The following is a 22,610-nucleotide window of genomic DNA, read 5'->3' on the forward strand; positions in this document are numbered from 1 at the left end:
GCACTGGGAGCAGGTGCCAGGAAGGCAGGGGGCACGGGGCTCCGGGGAGCTGGGGACAGGCAGTGACGGACAGAGACTCACGAGTGCAGCCCCTGCGGTCCTCATCTAGCCAGTAGCCGGCCTCGCAGGAGCACTGGAAGGAGCCGGCCAGGTTGGCGCAGTGATGCTCACAGCCGCCACGGCCGGAGGCACACTCGTCCACATCTGCGGGCAAATGCAGGGTTGCTGCAGCCTGTCCTCTAGGGGTCGGGGACTCGGGAGGCCCCTCCGGCCCCGCTCTGCCCGCTGGACTGAGGCCTGGTAGACATGCCTGCTGGGTGACGCCCACGCTGCAGCCATCCTCCCATCCCCAGGGTCAGAGTGACAGTGGACGCCCTGTCCGAGGGAGGCCAGGCTAGGGGCAGCCAGGGGTGCAGGCCAATCCCATGAGAGCAACCAGTGACCACAGGTGGGGGAGGGAGCAGGCAGGACTGCACACCCTGCAGACAGCAGGCGCTCAAGTAATGCCCAGAGGTGGAGCAAGAGAGGCACCAGAAGCAACCCCGTGTCCCTCCTTAGGGTGGCCCCACTTTCCTGGCCACCCCAGCTGCCCAGCGGCCGGCCGGCACTCACCCTCACACCTGCAGCCGTCGGTACCGAGCCGGTAGCCGGCATAGCAGCTACATTCGTACCCACCAGGGCTGTTGGTGCAAATCTGCTGGCAGCACGGTGAGTCGGCACAGTCATCCACATCTGCGGGGTACACACCCGAGCCCAGCTGGCACCCAGGCGCCCACCTGCACGAACGCCCCTCCCACGCCCACCAATGCATGCACACCTGCACACAATCTCATGCACACCCACACACGAGTGCATGTACACACACATGATCACACACACACCCACATACGTTCCTGGTCCTGCACACAGACACACAGAGGACACACGTCACAGCCCCAGGGCCACCCCGCCTGCTGTGGGGGCCAAACCAGGGCTGGAGGGTGTGTGGGGTGCATCTTGGAGGCAGGGTCTCCCTGTGAAGAGAGAACCCTCGCACACCACAGCATTTTGGGCACCTCTCCCAGCACGTGGGGATTTAACCAAGTGACCAAGCAGAGCCGGAGGCGGCGACACTGATGGGCCAATGGGGCCAGCGGCCATGATGCTGCCTCTCACCAGGCCCACCCTCGGACCACACCCCTGGCCCAGGGCAGAGAGAGCAGGACTGGGGGCGTCCGCTTCACGGCATCAAACCAATGCGCAGAGTCGGGACGGCAGCAGGTCCCTGGTTTGGGGGGGATGGGGCGCTCTGGAAGGACCTGGTTCGCACCAATACATGTCTTCTGGTCCTGGTCCAGCTCGTAGCCGCGGGGGCAGGTACAGAGGGGCCCCGTGCTGCTGTGGCTACAGCCGTGGGAGCAGCCACCGTTGTCAGCCTCACAGCTGTTCACGATCTCCATCTCTATCCCTGTGACAAGACCCACCACCAGGACATGGGACAGAGTCTGGGGTGACCCCCCCCCCACCTAGCATGATCCTCCTCGACCCCAGCAGGGCGCCTGGGGCCCCCCAGTGCAGAGCTCCTGGGCCAGGCGGGTTCTGGAATGCATACCTTCCGAGGGGCCCCCCATGCTCCCCTGCCCTCCTAGGGACTCCCCATCCTCCCTGACTTCCCGGGGTCCCCCCATCCTCCCCTGACCTCCTGGGGCCCACTCACAGCCCCCAGGCCCAACACTGCCCTTGACTGACAAGGAAGCTCTGCCCCTCGGCGAAAGCAAGCTGGTGGCCCGTGGGGGACTGGGGAGCCATCTTGCCACCCCCAGGCACCTCCACACCCCATGGTGCCAATGCCCACCCACTCACGGTAGCACTGCCGGCCATCGGCGCCCAGCTCATAGCCCGCGTGGCACACACACTTAAAGGACCCGAGAGTGTTGAGGCAGCCGTGGGCACACTGGGCCAGCCCCATGGCACATTCATCCACGTCTGGACAGGAGAGATCAAGGGGGACGGCTGTGGGCCGCTGGCCTGGGAGACGCGGCCCCTAGGAGTGGTGCCTTAGTGTGGAGGGGTCCCCACCGGAGGGTCAGGGCTCGGGCTCCACCTCTGTGAGGCCATGGTCCCTCAGCTGTGTCCACTGCCCTCTCACCAAGCCCCTGTCCAGGGCCCAGTTTAGGAGGGGCCTTTTCACCCCCCGTCTCTGGGGGGCCAGGGGAAAAAGCGCACGATTGGCTGACATCCGGGTGCATCCCTGTGGCTACATGGCACTGGCTGTCAAGACCTGAACCCCGGTATGTCCGACTACTGCTTCGGTCACGCCCCCTAAGACTCCCTGGGATGAAGAAGCTGACCCTTAGCCTTGTCTCCTGCTGAGCCCGCCGCAGCCACCTGCGTCCAGAGCGGCAGGGCATACCTTTCCCTTTGGCAACGATTCCTAAAACACTCCCTCCCAGTGTTGGTGACGTGTGGACCCTACAGGCCCTGTCTCTCTGATCACTGCTTGCCCTGGACGCACCCTTGTCACTTTAGAGACTCTCTCTGAGGGTTTCGGGGACGCACACGGACCCCTCCCCGAGGCTGCTCACCCAGAGCTGCGTGTAACAGGAGGGCACCCGAGAGTCCTGGGAGGGGGTAACTAACAAACACGCACAGCACCCAGAGGAGACCCCTGCAGCCAAGGACGGAGAGCATGTTCTAGAAAGTGGCACCCAACTGGGATCTGGGTTTCTAACGCATTTGTTAACAAACAACCCACAGAAACGACTGGAAGCCAACGTGGAGCTGCTACCTGGGCTCACGGTGATAGTGCCTCATTTCTCCGCTTCCCTAACGAGCGGGTACTGCTTAGATGGCACCAGAAATCTTTAAAAAATAAAAACGCAACCCGAGCTCTCCCACGTGCTCTGGCCGAAACGAGACTCGGGTTGGAAGCGGCTCATTGAGTGTGTCCCTGCCCCTCCTCCCAGCCCCCGGCCGCCCACCCCGGCCCCGGCCCCCAGCGGCAGAGATGAGCCTGTGCATCATCCCAGCTCAGCCCTGCTCCCACAAGTCCGGTGCAGCAGGACACGGTCCCTCCACAGCTGACCCTGGGGCAGGGCCAAGCACTGGGAGGGGCGCCTTACCTTCGCAGGCCTTGCGGTCGGCCGCCAGCCGGTAGCCCGTGTGGCACTCACAGTGAGCAAGGCCCCGGAGGGCCTGGCACGTGTGCATGCAGCCGCCGTTCTGGTCTGCGCACGGGTCTCTCCCTGCAGTCACGGACCCGGAGGAATGGAGGCAAAGGGAAGAGATCAGGGTGGGAAGTGGGGGACTCTGGTAGATTCAGCGTGCCTGCCCCAGGGTCCCTCGAGAGGCCCCTACCTGGCGCTCTCGCCCCTCCTGCTCCAGCGTGATGGAGCAGTGGGTCTCCCTCCTCCCAGGTGTGGGAGCCCCCAAGACCCCTGAGAAGACTCCAGAGACGACAGCAGGGCTCAGGCCGGCTCCTCTTGCACCTCTTCTCCTAGTTGGAGCCCAGGTGCCCAGCAGCCCCCAGCCCTGTGACCCCGTGACACTCTGCCCCCACTGCTGGCCTCAGGCCCTCAGCCCACACTCACTCCTGGCCCAGGACCCAGGAGGACAGGCAGGGGGCACTCAGAACCTGCCCCACCCTGGCCCCCATTTCCATATCTCAGAGGGCCTCGGAGCCTGCTCCACCTTCTCCATCAGCAAAGCCCCCTCTTTCCATGACGAGCAGACCTGAGACCCCAGAGTAAGGTGCCAAATGGGGCCTGGTCTGCCTTCTCTGCCAAAGGGCCGGGGCCTGGGTCCCACACGCCCGCAGCAAGCCCAGGATGAGCCTTGGACCTGAGGGACACATCAGATGCCCTTCCTCAGCCTCCCCCATATTCCCCAACCTGAGCTTCTTGCCCCCATCAATGTGCGACACCAGAGCACAGCCGAAGGGGCTCCCTCCCGATGCCCGCTGGGGGCTGGACAATGCCCCACCACCTCTCAGCAGCCCAGGGGCCCCACCTCCTGAGGCCCCCCTTCCAGCCCCAATAGCCAAAGGGAGAGGCACGGCCTGCATCTACCCCAGCTAAGGCTGTGGGACCCTGGAAAGATCTATGGGTTTGTAGAGGACGGGGGTCCCAGCAGGGGTCCCCAGGCTGGCGGCATACTCACGGACACAGCGCCTGCCGTCCTCCTGGAGCTGGAACTCGGGCCGGCACTGGCAGCGGTGCTGGGTCACCGTGAGCTGGACACAGTGGTGCTGGCAGCCACCGTTGCCCATGGCACAGGAGTTGATGGCTAGGGACACAGAGAGAAGCCCAGGTCAGCCCAGGAGGACGGGCAGGCACAGAGCAGGGGACAACCCGTGACCACCTCCCCCAGGAAGCTGCCAAGACCCTCCAGGCCACACCGGGCCTCTCCTCTCTCCCGTCTCTGCCCCAGATGCAGGGTCTTTGAGAGAACAACACTGTTTCTGTTGGTTCACGGGCCTAGCTCTGCTTCTCAGACCACACACAGGGTACGCAGGACCATGGTCCGCTTCTGGATCCCCCCAGCCCCAGCCTGCCCGAGGACTGGGCGTAGAGAGGCACTGCTGAGCAGACCACTCGTCTCAATGGAAGCCCAGTGCCACCCAGCACACAACACAAAACATCAGGGTCCCCCTGAGAGCCAGGGAGTCCAGGGCTCAGAGGCCAAGCAGGCTGGGAAGCTCCCTGTAGGAGGCGGCAGGCCAGCAGAGGGTGGTGGAGGTCCAGACGTTCCACTATCTTGGTCATCAGGCCAGGGCAGAGGGGCAGGCAGGGGGCTGCTATGGACGGCCCAATTCCCCCAGCTCCCGACGGACCAGTGCAGTTATGCCCACCCCAGGCCGGGCCCAGCCCCATACCTGACCTCACAGTCCCCACTCCTCCCAGCGGCTGTGGGGAACAGCACTCGGGGAGCCCACAGAGCCAGGGACCCATAACCCAGTCCCAGGATGCAGGGTCCAGGCCTTCACGCTCAGGCTTCTAAAGGGTCAGGCTCCGTGGGTCAGGCTGGCCGAGTGGGCGCCTGTGTATTGGGTGGATGGGCTGAGGCCATGCCAGGGAGGAGGCGCTGGGCAAGGCTGGGCCCCCCGGGTGGGCACTGGGCCTCTGGCAGCTCCATCGAGTCTCTGGTAGGGGCCTCATGGTTAGGGAGGGAATCGGCTTCCTCCCCGGGAGCAAAGCAGCAAGAATGCACTGTGTCTGTGCCCCGGGAGGTGCGGGTGACTGCCCAGCAGGCCTGGACCTGGAGCAAACCTGAGTCCCGTTACTCAGACACTGCAGCCGCTGAGGGGCAGGGCTGCACCCCGAGATGCCGCCTGTGCTGTCATCACAGACCCTGGGGGGCCGCCAGCCTTGGCCCGACTTTGGGGAGGCCATTCACCGTCATTTTGTATAGGAGCCAAGACCGGCACGGCTGGCATCCCCGGGAGCAGGAGCTCGGAGGCCAGCTGAGCTGGGAGCAGCCGCAGCGTGCACACGCAGAGCACGTGAGTAGCCTCAGGGCTCTCACGAGGCCCGGGCCACACTGTCTGCCAAAAGCAAAGCTTCCTTCAAAGCAAGTTTGTTTGAAAAAAGCCAAACACAGGGGTCACCATACTGCCCCGTTTCCCCACGTGGGGTGTGCAGGTGGGGAGCCATGCCCAGGGTCCCTTCCTGGGGCCAAGCTAGCCCTGTGGGGGCCAGGAGGGCGCCCAGGGGTGGCAGTGATGGCTCTGTCTCCTGGCTGCGCCTGGCCCTGCCACATGCAGGGGAAGAGCGGCAGAGAAACGAGGTGTGAGCCAAACTGAGGCAAGCAGGGCAGCCACCACCTCATGTTCCCGTCAGCCTCCGAGCCTACCCACCTACCCCCAACTCTGCACTGACCCCCAGGTCCCGCCTGCCTCACCTGAGATAGCTCTGCTTAACCCACCGCCATGGCTCAGAGGCTCAGAGCATGGCCTGAGCTGGCCCCACTCCTGGGGCTCTGTTTGTGTTCCCGAAACCAACCTCATCCCGGCTTAGGACTTGTAACAGGAAGCAGAAGCTCTCCTGGCAGGGCCGGGTAGGCACACAGACAGAGGGGCTTGGAGCCTGGGCAGGCGGGCTGGCTGGGCAGGCACCACGGCCCCTAGGAGGACTCAGGGAGCTGGGGCAGGACAAGAAAGGAGCCCTCCAAATGGGCAGAGCCCTGAGGTGGTCCCAGGGGCAATCTGGCACCGAGCCCCCTGGAGCCCACTGGGAGAGAAAGCACAGGTAGGTAGGCGCAGATGGGGGGGTCCAGGCTTCCCGTGCGGCCTCACACCCTCCCAAGCCCATCTCTTACCACTGTGCTGCCCCACTTGTAACATTCCAGATGCTCCCAAGCTGTGCACACGAGAGAGCCAAGCCCAGTCTCATCTTGCACATCCTGTGCCACGGATTCCCGGAACGCTGAACGAGGCAGATTTCTCAGGCGCTGAGCTGTGTGGCTCAGGGAAGGGCCAGCCTCTGTGTGGCCAGTGCCCAGAGCTGGTGGTGAAGTTTCCAGGTCCCCCAGGTCACTGTGACACCAGGCCACGTAACTCACTTCCCAATGACCCCTGCCTGGGCAGTTGTGCAAATCAGGACCATGCTCAGACTTGAAGCAAAGCTGACAGCACCCACTGAAAACGGGAGACTAGGGGTTTCATAGCCCCTAATGGGTTGAATGGTTGTGTCCCCCTAAAATTCAACCCCCAGCATGACTGTATCCAAATAGGATACAGGTAGGGTTTTTACAGAGGTAAGTAAGGTTAAATGAAGTCATAAGGGTGGGGCCCTGATCCAATGGGACTTGTGTCCTTATAGGAAAAGACACCAGGATCTCTCTCTCTCTCCCTCCGCCATATGAGGACACAGCAAGAAGGTGCCAGGTAAAAAGGTCTCGGCAGGAAGGAACCAAGCTGGCTGGCACCACGATCTGGAACTTCCAGCCTCCAGAACTATAAGAAAATAAATTTCTGTTGTTTAAGCCAGCCAGTCTGTGGTATTTGTTACGGCCGCCTGAGCTGACTAAGACACCCTCACTCCCCAGTTTGCAAATTCTAGGACCCGGGGCCTCTGCCAGGGGACTCGCGGGTTCTAACAGAGCTGGGCTGCAACTTCGCCTTCTGCCAGCAGGAGCCGCCCTACCCAGGAGCCTCAGGCGTGCGGCATCCAGCTCATCCAAGGGAACGGGCCCTACCTGAGCACAACACTGGACCTTAGAAAACAAACGTCCTATAGGGTGTAGAGCCTGTTTGTGCCCGTTTGTCCCCGATTCTGGAGGTGCAAGTGGCAGCACCTGAGACCTGGGCACAGACTCAGGGCTGGAGCCCAGCAACAGGTGCACCTGAGTGTGAGGGCGAAGTAGCAGGTGTACGCTGTAGAGGGCCGACCTTGAGGGCAGCTCTGTTGCCGGCCAGCCTGAGCTGGTCATCTAAGGGGCTGTGCTGATGCAGGGCCAGGCGGGAGGAGGGCAAGCCTGTCAGCAGTGGGCGAGCCCACTCTGCTCCAGCCTCCAAACCCAACCAGGTGGCTTCAGGGCTGCCTCCAGGAGGTTTTGTAACCACTGCCCCCAGACTGGCTTGGTTTCCAGATCCCACGAGCCTCACACCCATGTGGTCAGCAGCCACCTGCCGCTCTTCTTTCTAGGAAGCCATCTGTTGGGGACAGGGCCAGGATGGCAGGACAGGAAAAGGGTGGCCCACCTGGCTCAGCCAGGAGGGGAAACTCACCTGGGCTCTGCCCAATCCCACCCCCCAGGCAGCTCATGGGTCACCTAGTGCTCTGTCTTGTGCGTCCTGCCCCATCTCCCACCCTTGGGATGGGGCCTCCGTGCGGCACGGGACACACGATTCACTTGCAGCCCTGTAAGCCCTCGCCCACAAGCCAGGGGCTGGCACCGGCCCCAGCATCACAGACTGCACACCCGCCAAGCAGCCCCCGCTCCTCAGTCCCCGCCAGAGACAGCGCTAAAGCCAGGCCTTCCACATGGCTGCGAGCAGGGACCCGGGACCCAGGACCCAGGACCCAGGCTGTGCTGGCGGTCCTGCCCAGCACCCTCCCACTTGGGGTGAAGCACTCAGAGGCATGAACCCCAGCCTCCGCTGCAGCCCCTTGGTGCCCGTCTGAAATCGTTCATTCCTCCCACGCCATGCAACGCCACCCGCACCTCAGCTCGAATCCCCCTCCCTCCTCCTGCTCTGCCCTTCCACTCACCGACTCCAACCCCACAGCCCGCCATCGCCCGCGGGGCCCCAGTTAGCCCTTGCTTCCCCGTTGGGTTTCTGCGCTCAGCCCAGGGTCTGCAGCCGCCCCCGGCTTCCCCGGGTGGGGATGTGACAATCCCACCACCCCCTGGGTGCCAGCGGGCTGCACTTTTGGGGTCCTGGTCTCAGGCAAAGCCTCAACTTCCCAGGGCAGTTTCATGGGGCGGGGCTGCCCTTCTCACCTCCCCCGTGCCGCTGCCTGTTTCTGTTTGGAGGGGATAAGAAAACATTCAAGGAACTGCATCTGCGGCTTCGCAGGGATGAGTTTTGCAGACAAGTCTCGCCATCTCTATCTTTCTGCTGCCTGTGGCTTTGGCACCCGCCCCAGACGCTGCCAGCAGCGGCCTCCCCAAGGTCTCCTCTCCAATGAGCAGAGGGAATGGCAGGCTGGAGGGTCCTGTGCAGCCCCTGGGGAGACCCAGGCCTGAGGGGAGCGTCTGCCCTGAGGCCACACGTTGCACAGGGGCAGAGCCCCGACAGAAGGCAGGGCCAGGGAGACCCTCCTCATGCTGTGGGCACAGTCGGGCCCATCTGACTCCAGGGGGAGGGGATGTGGGAGGGGCAGCTGGGCCAGAGGGCACACATGCTGACAGTAGAATCCTCCCCACGGCATCTGTCCAAATGGCCGACAGGCTTGAGGCGAGGGGAGGAGGATGGACACCCCCACTCTTCCACGTGGCCAGCCCAGGGCACCGGCCTGGAAAGACCTCATGCTGGTTGACCTGGTGATACCATGGCTCCTCAGACTGGCCCTGGGCGTGTTGCTTGCCCTGGGGGACATGGGGAAGCAGCATGTGCAAGGGCAGGGTGCAGAAGGGACCACTGGGCAGGTGCCACACTGGCTCAGCACGCCCAGCCGCACGGAGGAGAGGGTTCCCCAGCGCCGTGTCACACGACCTGGGAGCTGGTCTCCTCTGTGGGTCTGCACGCTGGCGCTCTGCAAGATGACGCAGAAAAGCAACAATGATGCTCCTAGACACGTTGGCAACCACCGCTCTGCAGGCCCCATTTTCCACAAGCTGGGGAAGGACAAGGGCTGGCTCTGCACCCTGAGGGTGAGAAGCAGGGTGGACCAGCCCTGGGCCACCCCAGAGCCTGGGAGACACACCCAGGAGGGCATCCTGGCAATGGGGTACCCCAGGACACCCGGCTGCTTCTGCTTCTCCTGGGGCCAGGACGGCCGGGGGCGGGGGGGGGGGGACACTAAGCACTCAGGGGCCTTGGGGACGACGGCAAAATCCTTCTAGCAAATTCTCACTTTTAATAATTGAAACGTTCTTGTGTTTTATTTCCATAAGTTCTTTCACAAGGGAGGGATGCAAGAAAGCTGTGCTTTTCCAGTCCTCTCCCTGCCTCGGAGGCAAATCTGACAAGTGTTTCAAAGCCTCCCTCAAGCCTGCTTCCTTTCAGGACGTCCCAGATCCCTCAGGGCCTCCTGATGTGGCACTACCCTGAGAGGTCCCAGCACACAGAGCAACCCCACCCCGTACCGTGGAAGGACAGTCACATCCCTGTGGGCACTTTCTCCACGCCCAACCTCCAGCATCTCTATCATCCTCACTCCAAGCGGCTGGAGGAGAGGAGGTGCCAGGGCCTGTTCCCTGCCTGCCTGCAAAGCCCCAGAAGAGTGCAAGCACCCCTCCCTCCAAGGGGATCCCAGCAGGCCCCGGGGGAGGGGTCCAGAGCAGCTGTGCCCCAGCTGTGCAGCCTGCCCCACAGCCAGCCTACGTGGACGAGGGAGGGCAGGCAAGGGCATGGCTCCCACACTGATTATTCCCATAAATGCCTGCCGAGGCCCTAGGGTGGTCTGGGGTCAAAATGTGCCACTGTGAACCTCGGACAAGGCCCCAGTTCCTCCCCAGGCCCTGCACCCTGGGAGTCTTGGAGGAGAAGCTAAGCGGGGAGGGCCCCACACCCCCCTCAGAGCCCTAGGAGGGTCCAGCAGCCTGGCATGGGCCGGGCAGTGCCCTCCACCAGCCCCCACCTGGAAGTCCCTCATTCGGGATCTGAGATGCCCAGCCACACCTACCCACCCTGGCCAGCACATCAGGTCCAAGGCAGCCAGGTGGGTCCCTCAGCAACCAAAAAGGGCACCTTAGCGAGAAGGGTGGGGTACCCCTGGAGGAAAGGCTTCCCACTGTGATTGTGAAGAAGCCCCCAGGAGACCCCCTGTCTGCTCTGGGAGCTTCTCAGCAAAGCGCAGGCCCCCCACCCAGGGAGAGCAGCTCCCAGCAGACCCAGGTGGACAAACCCACCCCAATCCCAGACACTCCCAGGAGACCTGGGGACCGGCCTGCACCCTGGCAAGGTGTCAGCTCCCAGGAATTCCGCCAACAGCAGCCAGGTGTACGTGAGTGTGCATGAGTGCCCGGGTCCAGCATGGATTTCCTGCTGGGAGTCGCAGTCAGAAGAAAGAGACAGCGACCGACTTAGGCCAAACACCAGCATGGAGTAAAGCACTTCCAGCCACAGACCAGGAAAGGCCACTGCAGAGGAGTCTCACTGCGCCCTCTGGTGGGAGTGCCAGGAGGTGGGCACCAGCTCCCAAGAGAGCCGGGGACCTCCTGGGACACACCCAGTCAGTCTGGGTGTGCAGCGTGTGGGTGGCAGGCAGAGGGGGTGGTGAGGTCCCAGCAGTCTCATGCCAGGCTGTGCAAACCACCCCTGGCAGCCCTGGCATCAGACCCCGAAAAGACCCTTTAAAATAAGCAAGTGCCACAAATCAAGACTTCTGGGGCCCTGAGCGCAGGCCTCTCCCAGGAGAGGCTCATGGGAGGGGCTCCAGTGAAGCCATGGGGTGGGCTGGCTGGGCCAGGGGCAAGGCCGAGGGGCACCCCTCCTGGGGTTCCCGAAGCCAGCAGCTCAAGGCCCCTATCCGTCCCTCCAAAACTCTGAAGGGCCCCCTCCCCTTCGCATGCTATTTACCCATCACCACCCAGTCCTCATCCTTTCCAGCGTCTCTGGGAAGGCCACCATCAGCACAGATGGGGGAGACTAGGGAGATGGGGAGGGGGTGTCCCAGGCCCCTCATGAGGGTGCCCACAGCAGGAAGGGAGCAATGGGTACCCACCAGGCCCCATCCAGCCCACCTGGACCAGCCCCCAGGGATACCTTTTACCAAGGAGAACCCTGCCCCAGAGGAGACGCGTGGGAAGGACATCAGGGGATCTGGGGGACCAGAGGACCCTGAGGCTGAAGATCCCCTGGCCACGGGCTCCAGAAGCCCCCCTCCCACCTCAGGAGGCAGCAGCTGGGGGCTGCATCCGCGTCATGTTTGTCTGAAGCACATCACAACATTCCTGCATCTGTTTCCACTTTCCGACCCAGAGAAACTTCACAGGGCAGTTGCCTGGCTCCCGGGACATGTGAGAGTGTGCGGGGAGGGCCCCCCAGGGCTGGCAGGCCGCCCTGCCACATAGCAGCAAGGCATGCAGGAAGAAGGCTGCTTAGAGCCCGCCTGGCCGCTCTGGATCTCCAGGGCACAAAGAAGGGGTGCCCTGCCCCAGCCCCCTGCTCCAAGAGAACCACCCCCACGCAGCCTCCCAGACGCAGGGAGGCCATCAGGGAGGGGTCAGCCCTGTGCCTGAGGCACCCGTGTCCAGAGCAGCCAGGAGAGTGGTGGGGGAGGGTGGGGCGTGGACGCTGACTGCCCAACACCAGACTCCTGGCCTCCAGCCCCTCCTCCCTCAGCCTCGGTGGGCACCTGGCACTCTCCCCTTCTCTCCCTGTAACCCTCCCGAGCTGGCAGGGGCAGCAGCCTGTGGCCCCAGCACCTCCACTGAGCCCATTCCTCATGGCAAAAAGACACTGCAGAGGAGCCAATGGTCAGGGTCCCACTTCTCGGTTACCCCTTCTCCATTATCCCCGCCTGCCACAGCCCAACCTCCCAGGCTCCCTGAGGCTGCGGCGGGGGATTTGGGTCCAGGAAGCCCAGCTCTGCAGGCCAAGAGTGGTCTCATGCTGCCCCCACCCCAGGCCAGGCCTTCTGGCCAGCATCCCCCACCACTCAGAAAGCATCTGAGTCTCCCCCAAGGTTGGGGATGGCACAACCAGGCCGGGTCTCTGCTGACCCACCACCGCGGCTTCTGCTACAGAGGACCCTTGATAGGACGGCGGCCCAGGGGCTCCTCGCAAGTCACGAGAGGCCCCCCACCGGGGAGATGGCCTCGGCATCCCAGCAGGATTCAGGTGTGGCTGCAGAGGGGTGCACAGGGTCACAGAGGCCTGGGGTCACAGGTTCCAGCTCGGCATGGGGGAGCCCTCAAGACACATTCTTTCACCTGCCTGAGCCTCCCCCATGTGAGTGGAGCTGGCAAGGCCCACAGCGGGCCGGCCATCGGGTTCCACACATCGCACACTCAGCAGCACAGAGCTGCAGCAATAGCGGCGTCAGGCCTCTCAGCTCAGGAGTCCAAGGACTCAGCCAAGGCCAGGAGGAGAGCCAGCCGTTCCCAGTGGGGCAGGGGTGCTTACCCAGGCAGGTCCTGCCGTCCGCGTGGAGCCGGAAGCCAGGCCTGCAGTCGCAGAGGTAGGAGCCTGGCACGTTCACACACCTGTGCTGGCAGCCGCCGTTGTGTACCTGGCACTCATCCACATCTGAGAGGACACAGGGCCAGGGGTTAACAGTCAGTACCTGCCCAGGCTGCCCACCCACTGTGCGCCGGCCCCAAGATCCCCAGCCCAGCCCCCTCCCTGAGGACACCGCCCTTGGCACAGGCGCCCAGGCCGCACCCAAGACCCTCCTCTCAGGCCACGCCTGCAACGCTCCCAGAGGCCCTCACCCATGCCTGCCAGAGCAGAGCGCAGAGAGGGCAGGGCCCATCCTCGAGGCCTGGCCAGCCTGCTTGAGAGGAAGAGCCGCCACCTCTGGGGGCAACCGGAATGTGGGGCGCAACCAGGGGTCGGTCAAAATGTGGGCAACACCTGGGGGTTGGCTGGAATGCAAGGAGCAGTGGTCCAGCCAACACAGCGGCTGCAGGGGGAGCAGACCAGGGGCGGGGAAGCCCCGCTCTAGCACCTTTCAAGACTGAGCCTGGAGCACACGCTCATCCTAACTCCAAAGCCACAAATGCCCTCAGGACAATGCAGCCCTCTTCTGGGGCCCACGAGCCCAAAAGGAGAAACCAATAATTCATGAGATGCCCCTGCCCAGGCTTCAGGGGAAGAGCCCAAGAGAGGGCAGGGCAGGGGGTGTGTCCTGGGTTGAACAGCATCCCCAAAATTCACGTCCATCCAGAGCCTCAGGACGTCACCCTATCCGGAAATGGGGTCTTTGCAGACATGATTAGTTCAGGATCCAGATGAGATCATCCTGGGTAAGCAAGGCCCTAAATCCAGTGCCTGGGGTCCTGGTCAGAGACATGCAGGGAGGCAGAGGCCGGAGGGAGGCAGCCACAAGCCAAGGAGCACGGGGAGCCACCAGAAGCTGGAAGGACCAGGCAAGGAAGGGTCATCCCCTGGAAGTTTCAGCAGCAGCGTGGCCCTGCTGACACCCTAATCTCAGACTTCCGGCCTCCAGAACTGGGAGAGAATAAATCTCTATCGTGGTATTGGTTTCAGCAGCCCCAGGAAACTAGCACACGTGGTGTGAGCCTGGGGTGCCCCCGTGGGCTCCCTATGCCGGGGAGACAGGAGGCCAGCATAGCAGACCTCCCCAGAAGAGGACCTAGCGGAGGTCCTAGGCACTCTGCTTCCAGGAGGACACCCCACACCTGAGACCACACGACGACCTGCACCTGCACCGGACACCTGCTCCTCCCCCCGGCACCTGCCTCAGGCCACAGGGAAAGTGTTGACCAAAGGCCTAAGAAGCTGCCCCAGGAGCCAAGCCGGGAGGTGGAGGGGTGGGAAAAACCCTTCCCAGGGCTGGAGGCCCAGGGGGGCTGCACCCCAGGAGGGTCACCGCCTGCAGGAACGGAGAGGTGTAGAGGAGGTTCGGGCTGCCTCGCCTCTCATCTCTCCCTCCAGGCCCACTTCCAGCAACCCGGGCAGTGACCAAGGTGGACAGAACAGAGTGGCAGGAAGATAGGAGGCACGACGCCTCAGACACCTGTGTGCGAGGCTGACGCCAGGAGTGACCCGACTGCCCAGGAGACGGGGGTAGGAGGCCGCTGCTCGTGCAGCACAGATATGGAGGAGCCCCGGGGCACCAGGCACGGGCATGTGTTCCTCAGGCAAGTCCACACCTTCCAGATGCCAGCTTTGCCAACGAGGTGACCAGCTTCCCAGACCAGAGAAGAAAGGAGAACGAAGAATAGATGCTCTTTGCTCACAGGCGTCTACCAGCCGAGTCTGGGGCAGCTGGGCGACTGGCCCAGGCACCCTCGCCTGGACAACAGAGGCCTTGACCGCTGACCGTGCCTCACAGGGGAAGGCTATGATCGGCTCAAAGTGCCAGCGAAAGATTCCACTCTGCATGGCTCCACTGGGAGAAAATACAATTTCGAGGGGCAAGTCCTCAGCTGTGTGGAAAACACGGCCAGTGGGCGTGACGCAGGGGCTGCACAGAGCTGACGTTTCTAATTCTGCTTCACCATCCGACAGGCCCACGTCATCCACCACAACTCCACTCTCCAGTCCCCCCACCACTGCCCCATAAAAACGCCCACCTCCGAGGCTCCCATCCTCAAACTCCAGCCATCTGAGTACACTTGTGACGGGTGCCAAAGGCCACAGGTGGAACCCAGGGTGAGGCCCCTCCTGGTTGTCCCCCGAGCCTGCCCATAAGGCTATGCTTCCCACGTACGGAACCCTTCCACCAGTACACGCTCTGAGAACGTGCCTGGCATTCCAGAAATGACATAAAACGAACCCCAGGAGACCAGGGTCTCTGCCTGGACCCCCAGGGCCATCTGCTCCATGCACAAGCCACGTCCACTCTGGGGAGACCCCCGGACCCCTCCCAAGCCCCAAGGCTGCCTCAGAGAGGAGGGGGCAGACAAGACCAAGAGCATCTCTCCACCTGCACCGGGGGAACCTGTGGCCTCCTCAGAACGAAGCCAGGATGATGATCGGGAAGAAGCTTGAAGGCAAAGGGTTAGCGACCCCCAACAGAGCCCCAAGGAGGCTGAGGGACACAGGGCACCAGGGTGTGGGGGGAGGGCTCAGGGCTCAGCGTCCAGATCAGCTGGGGGTGGAGAGGCAGACCCACACCAACTGAGCAGGGCAGGGCGGGCAGGCAGCACCCACCCGAGGGGGCTCAGAGAGGAGACCGCTGGCTCTGAGACCCCTGCGAGGGTCCCCAGTACGTCAGGATGTGAATGCACAGAGCACAGCACTGGGCATACAGTAGGTGCTTAGCAAGGCTTTGGGGGAAGAGGTGCCACGTGTGTGCTGTCCAGGGAGGAGGGTAGACGGACCGGGTCTCATGTGTCTAGAGTGGCCCTGCCCAGCCAGCAGACAAAGCAGGGAGAGAAGGATAGAGGGGAGGTTGTTCCCAGCTCGGCCGATGTGCTCCGGACACGGCCCAGGGGCAGGCACCGAGCCAGCAGCCTGAGGGGACACTGGCTTCCAGAAACCTGGCTCTCAGCGGGCAACTTGGCATCCACCTTGGGCTTTCCAGACACTCAGCTGGAGGAGAGGCTGATTCAGCAGCACTGCTCCCCCGAGAGCAGGGACGCTCCTGAGCCCCTCGGACACCTGGCTGGGGGGCCACGTCCTTAAGCAGCGCCCAGGTGAGCGGGCCGTCCAGGACACATGGGGAGCCCGGGAGAGCGTCTGCCCCGAGCGTCTGCCCCTCGCGCCAGCCCAGCAGCCCTGCAGGCCGCAAGGACACCAAACTGATGGACAGTCTGGGAAGAAGCAAGGCGGGGACACTGGGGCAGGGTGCAGCCATCGGTCAGCAGGACCATCCCACTGGGCTGGCCCTGACAGCCGGCCTCCTGCCCCTGCTCGTACCTACCACGCACAAGACCTGCACTCTTATCCCCCTCCTGCTGTGCAGATGGGAACACTCAGACTCGGCCGCCCACCTAGTACCCACCCACCTAGTACTCTCAGAAATCCCGCTCCCGCCTAAAACACACAGCCCCACATCAGCCGGGCCTCCCCCCACGCTGACCGAGCCCCAAGCCCTGCCCACCCCCGGAGCTGCACTGCCCGGTGGTCAGGAGGCAGGGAGACTGCGTTCATGACTGGCGGCACGGGCGGGGGCTACGAGGCTCAGCTCCGGGTTCCAGCGCCCACTGTTTGCTGTCCCCCGGTCTGGATGTCTGAACACAGCGGGGCAGTTCAAGGCTGAAGGGTCTGAGGCCTCCTCCTTCACCTCTCCAGGCAGTAGAAGCCGGCTTAGGGGGCAGGGCATTTGGCCAGATGACCTCCTGTCTGGGTCCCCCCAGCTCTGAGATCTAGGCCCCTTTATAGAAATGACTTACACTCAGAAAACAAGGCAGGATCCAGTTACCTGAACCCTGCCTGCCCGGCTCCCAAGGCGGGCCATGTGGTGGCAGAAGAGAGCCGCTCTCAGACAGCCCCAGAGACCCCGCAGCTGTGGGCCCTGTGATGATGCTGGCAGTGGCCATAACCTAAGTAGCCACAGGCTCAGGAGTCTTTAAGGAGAGTGTGGTTAGCTGAATAATGGCCCCTCGAAGAGGTCTGCATCCTACTCCCTGGAACTTTACACAGCAAAAGGGACTTTGCACGTAGGATTAGGACCTTGAGATGGAAGATTATTCCAGGAGATCCAGGTGGGCCCAGTGTCATCACACAGGCCTTTATAAGAGGGAGGCAGAAGGCTCAGAGAAACAGAGATTTGAAGATGCTGTGACTCTGGCTTTGAAGATGGAGGAAAGGGCCACAAGCCAAGGATGCCAGCTGCCTCTGGAAGCTGGAAAAGGCAGGAAATGGGTTCTTCTTCCAGAGCCTCCAGAAGGAACCAGCCTTGCCCACACCTCGATTTTAGCCCATTTCGGACATCTGACCTCCAGAGTTGTAAGGTAACAGACCTGTGTTGTTTTAGCCACTAAGGCTGGGGCATTTGTTACACCAGCCACAGGAACTGAACGTGGAGCACATAACTGTTAGCTCTCAAGTCTTTTGCAGAGCCACGACTCACAGAGTCTCAGAAACCCAGGCTCCCAAACGTTCACTCTGGCCAGTCTGCCTTCCTGACTCCCACAGTCAGGTCCGCTGTGCCCTCTGGAGGGCTAGCTGTACTCCTGGGTCCTGTCCGGCAGGCCTGCCCTCGTGGGCCCCGCTGCACCACCAATAGGCAGTGATCCCTGTGGTGGGACCAGCGCCCTGAGACACCCCAGACAGCGGGGCCCCAACCGAGCATCTGCCCCTCAGACTCTGACACTTTAGCAGAAAACATCGCTCTCCCAGACAGCACGGAGGGGGGCCTGGTCCCTGCGGCAGTGTGGACACCCCCAGGCTGAAAGGGAGCTGGGAGGCCGCCTCCCCTCCTGTGCTTACCTGAGAGTCAGAGGAGGACACCTGCCCCTTCCAGAGACAGCACCCAGCCCAGGGCAGACCCACCAGGCCCTCTCCAGCCCAAGGCCCAGTCGCCACACCTGTGGTGCAGCACCCACCTGCACGGAGGGGAGCTGTCGGAAAGCCCTGTGGCCCGGAAGCCTCTGGACCGCACCTATTTTAAGGAACAGCTCAGCCAGGGTTCTGCAGGAAAGTCCCCACAGCCCTGCTGCTGCCATCAGCTGAGACGTGTGACTGGGGACTTAGGCAGCCCGGGGAGGGAAACTGCCTCGCACACTGGCATACGGTGACACATCACTGTGCCGACACTGGGCCAGTTCACCTGGGAGCCTGGCCGGACCTGCGGTGTCTGCTGAGCTGGGCGATGGTGGTGCCTCGGGGAGCCCACCACGATGCCATTGGGAGCCCGTGGGGTCTCCACCAACTGTCACCCACTCACACCAGCTCCTGGCCCAGAAGCACACAGCCAGGGTCAAATCAGCTGCACCTGCAGATCCACCCAAAATAAGCCCCTTCTGAAGCCTCACCCATACTTACGGGAAAATTTGAGCCCTCTAGGATCCCGCCAGAAAGCTCTACGCAAGTAGTCATCAAGTTCAAGGTCCTGCTTTCCCCCTAAATATGTCACAGGGTCCTCACCCCCGGAGTGTGTACCCCATTATCCACGGACCCTTCTCTCTCCTCTGAAAGCTCAAGCAGGCCCTGGAGCAGGGCGGGGCTCCCCAAAGCCCAGCCCCGCCTGGCCCAGGCCTTTGGATGCTGCACAGTCTCACGGCATTTAGCACCGCCAGTGGTGGAGGGACAGTGCCCGCCCAGCCTTGGCTGAGCCACCCAGTGGGAGGGCTGCCTACCCCATGGGGACCAAGCCTGGGCCCCAGCTGGCCAAGTAACAAAGCCAGGGGAGGCAGGAGACTTTGCCCAAGTCAAGGGCCTGCAGCTCAGTGCTCTGCGGGCTCTGCGGGCCCTCTGGGCATGGAGTGCGGCAGAGACTGGCCCAGAGGATGCTGAGCAGGGCCAGTGTCTCCAAGGAGACCAGGTGCCCTGCACAGAGCCACACTCAGGGGCCTGGGAGGGCCTGGAGAGGAGTGGCTGCCGGGTAATCTAGGTGATGATTCACCGGGAGCAGCACACCATGCCCCACCTCACATTCCTGAGGATGCCCGCCCAACTCCAAGCTCTGAGGATCCACAGACGCTCAAAGGAGCTTCCTAGAGGGAGGCTGGCCCAGACTGGGTACCAGATCTGAACCGCAGGGAGAGGCAAGATGGACCCAGGACAGGGGTGTATCCACTTCCCATGGGCTGCTGGGGTCCTCGAAGCTGACCCTGCAGCCCACTAGGCTGACCACCATGCTCCCAAGGACCAGGGAGAGGTGGCAGGCAGAAAGGATGGTGCCTGCCACAACCATACACGACCCCCAAGGGGCCCAGGGGCCCAGGGGCCTCTCTCGAGCCTGCCTTCCTACTTGACCGGCACAGCTGCCAGTGCCCTGGGGCAATGCACTCCCTGTGGCCACCGGCAAATGCAAGAGGATGTTTCTCTTCCTTCTGGTCATGAGACCACTCTGCCGTCAGCAACCCCGCAGCCAGGCCCGAGAGGCGACGGGAATGTCCGATGACTCAGAGCACACGGGCCCTGTCTCAGAGGCAGCGGCCGCCTGCCGGGCACTGCCCCCACTCGCTCCCTCCAGCCTTGGCGCTACCAAACGCCAGGGCGCAATGGGCGCAAACTTAGAAAAGAAGAAACAAAGGGAGCGCACGGCAGAGCAGGCTCCCCGTCCCGCCCGCCCGCGCAGAGCCCACCTGGCGCCCACCTGGCCTCCGGTCGCCGGCGCTCACGGGGTAGCCGGCCTGACCCAAGTGGCACGGGTAGCAGCCCCTCCAGAGGTAACGGTAGTGCGTGCCCGCGACGCGCGCCAGTCCCCCTAGGAGCCCAAGGCACCAGAGCGCGGCCAGCCCGCCGCGGCCCCGGGACGCCTCCATGGCCGGGTCGGCAGAGCGGCCGGGAGGGCTCGGGCTCCCAGTCCCGGCTCTGGGCCGGGGCGCACACTCCGCCGCCCCGCTCCAAAACGCTCGGCGCCGCCAGCAGCCGTTCTGGCCCGGCGCGCCCCACCTCTCGCCTTTATGTTCTCAGCTTTCTCTCCGCCCCCCGCAGGTAAAGGCCAAGTCCTTGTACGCCAGAGGGGCCGCCCCCAGTCCCGCCCCCAAGCCCCGCCCCCCAGGCCGAGCTGGTCCCCCCCCCCCCTCGCCGGACCCGCTGCGCGCCCGCCACCCCCGCCCCGCGCATTCCAGTGCGCGCGCTCCCGCACCCGGACACAGACACAGACCCACGCACAAACACAGGCACCCCCCCCCCCCCCCCCCGCAAACACACAGACACACGTGCACCAACACAGACCCACGTGTGCAAACGTGCACACAAGACACACAGAACCCTGCACAGACATGCACAGGCACATACATACACAGAGACACACACCCACAAACATGTGTGTTCCCAGAGCCAAAACGGAAAAGACACCAAAGTGGCAAAGGAGGCCACTCTGGCAACACCAGAGGGCTTGGTGGAGGCAGCGTGATAGGGTTGAGCTCTGCCAAGTTTGGGGAGGGTGGGGAGCCAGAGGCACTTTGAGGCCAACCCACCACAGTGCAAATCCTGGGAGGAGGGAAGATGCCTGAGGCCTCCAAGCCCAGTGTCCAGCGCCCAGCACTGTCATGCCTTCCACTGGACCAGGCCAGTACCCGGAGGGAGCCTGTGCCAGGGGATCACTGCACCCCAACAGCAGGTGGGAGAGGGCCAGAGCAAAGGGAGGACTTGCCAGTAGGGACAGTGAGTCCCAGGTGTCAGGCTGTGGAAGCCATGGACGCACATCCAACCCCAGGCCCCTTGACCCCCACTTGGATCAAAGGCACTGCCTAGGTCCCCGCTGTGGCTGAAGCAGCCTCCTTAGGGTCAGGGGGCTGCAGTGGCTGTGCATCCGAGGGACCTATGCATTTAGGCCCTGAGGAGCACTTGGCCTGCAGCCCCTCATCTCATGCAGCCCTGTGCTGGCCCCTGATGTCTCGCCCCTGGCACCCCACCTAAGCTGGCCAGGCCATGGCCTGGCCCGGCCCTCCATGTCCTCGGGAACTGCTGGGGCAAAGGCCCTGCTGGCCATCACTCTGCCCAGCCCATGGGCAGGTCCAAGGGGGCAGCCTTGAGCCCATGGAAGAGAGGCACCATCTCGCCTCACCTAGTCCTGTCTGCAGTCCAGAGGCAAGCCCATCCCATTGGCCCCCTGCCCGCCAGGCGCCCAGCAGTGCAGAAACGGGCCTGCCTGGGGCTTGACTGCTTGTCTGCCGAGGCCCCCTGGGGGTGCCCGTCTCTCCTTCTCTCTCTGAGCGGCACACCAGCCCGCAGACTCCAGGCCCTGACCCTGGGGGGCCTCGGTAAATCTCCCTGATGGACACACTGTCAGATGGCTGCTTGAACAGTGCCTTCCACACGTGCCAACGCCATTTATCATGACATGCATCTCATTTGCCCACAGCATGAACCGGTGCTAACAAAGATTTGAGGGTCCCACCCTCTGCAGCCACCAGCCCGGTTGCAGGGGGTAGGGGGCCGTGGAGACAAGCTCCAACCCCCTGGGGTGGCCAGAGGAAACCCTGACTCAAAGATCACCCTCACCAATGGAAACAGGGCCTGGGGTTCCTCCGTTAGCACCCCTTCTGGGGGGAAGCCTCCCTGAAGTGGCTGTTCGCAGTATCACTAGCTCCCTGCTCATGCAGACCCCACTCTGCCATCCTCTAGGACCAGGGCCACTGGAGGAGGAACAGAGAGGACAAGTGGGAAGTGGACGTGTGGGGGAGGGAAACAGGGGCTGCCCCCGGCCTCCAAGTCTCGCCCACCCTGGAAAGGCCTCCTGCCTTGTCCTGTCGACAGGTGGACGGCAGGGCCCTGAAGCCCCTCGGTGAGGTCCCCAGCAGGGAAGGGCAGGCGCCGGGGGCCTGGCCCTGGATGACCCTCGGCCACAAGCCCCTGTGGCCACTGAGCCCTTGAAGTGTGGCTCATCCTGAAGCCAGATGTGCGCCAGGAGTAAAGCGCACGCCACCTTCTCGGCGTGAATAAGAGGCGAACCACCTCCTGAATCCTTTCTATATTGATTACATGTGGAAATGATTATAGCTGGATATATTGCATTACATAAAATATCATTAACATTGATTTCATCTATTTCTTTTTATCTTTTTAGTATGTCTTCAAGAAAAGTTAAGACTCCATATCTGGCTCTCATATGTGGCTCACATTCTATTTCTATTAGATAGCACTGGTCTTCCCCATGCCCAACCCCTGCTCTGCTAGTAAGGGACAGCGCTGTGTGGCCTCAGGCAAGTCACAGACCTCTCTGTGCCCATGTCTGAACAAGGGATGATAATCATAGACCTGCCTCATATGGCGATTATAAGATGATGGGAGAAGTGCTTCACTGAGAGTCAGTAAGAATCGATAAAAGTTGGTGGCCATGGGCCAGCCCCGGTGGACTAGTGGTTAAGTTCGGCGTGGTCTGCCTTGGTGGCCCGTGTTTGGTTCCAAGGCACGGACCTACACTGCTTTGTTAGCAGACATGCTGTGCTGGTGGCCCACATACTAAAAAAAATAGAGGAAGATTGGCATGGATGTTAGCTCAGGGCGAATCTTCCTCACCAAAAAAAAAAAAAATTGGTGGCCGCATCTGCATGCCTGACCCCCTGCCCACCGAGGCCCTTTGCTCAGGCAGATACTCCCAGGCCGAGCAGTGAGACCCATGGCAGTGTCCAGAGCAAAGGCCAGTGGGGCAGTATCCTGGGACCCATCCATCTCCCTGCTCCATGTTGCATGCGGCCATGGTCCAGAAGGCATCCTAGAAGGCAGCCAGGCCAGCCTGAGAAGAGTCATGGGACCCAAGGACTGTCTCTATCCC

At 62.8% G+C, this 22,610-nt stretch overlaps 1 protein-coding gene across 18 annotated transcripts in view; it reads right to left on the minus strand.

Moving 5' to 3' along the window:
- Positions 1–22,610, minus strand: part of MEGF6 (multiple EGF like domains 6) — a 107,202-nt gene that overhangs the window by 19,242 nt on the left and 65,350 nt on the right. For 15 of the 18 annotated variants that reach the window (XM_058552711.1, XM_058552701.1, XM_058552703.1 and 12 more), the window contains 7 exons: positions 12,713–12,835; positions 4,138–4,263; positions 3,102–3,224; positions 1,843–1,965; positions 1,310–1,447; positions 613–732; positions 82–204 (listed from right to left, as the gene is read on the minus strand). In XM_058552711.1, coding sequence (XP_058408694.1) covers positions 82–204; positions 613–732; positions 1,310–1,447; positions 1,843–1,965; positions 3,102–3,224; positions 4,138–4,263; positions 12,713–12,835 — 876 coding nt within the window. Of the gene's footprint in view, positions 1–81; positions 205–612; positions 733–1,309; positions 1,448–1,842; positions 1,966–2,767; positions 2,826–3,101; positions 3,225–4,137; positions 4,264–12,712; positions 12,836–19,481; positions 19,695–22,610 lie in introns of those variants that run through there. The other 3 variants (XM_058552716.1, XM_058552714.1, XM_058552718.1) reach the window with 3 other exon arrangements.

The sequence above is a fragment of the Diceros bicornis genome, chromosome 13, assembly GCF_020826845.1.
Source record: "Diceros bicornis minor isolate mBicDic1 chromosome 13, mDicBic1.mat.cur, whole genome shotgun sequence".
Taxonomy (NCBI): domain Eukaryota; kingdom Metazoa; phylum Chordata; class Mammalia; order Perissodactyla; family Rhinocerotidae; genus Diceros; species Diceros bicornis.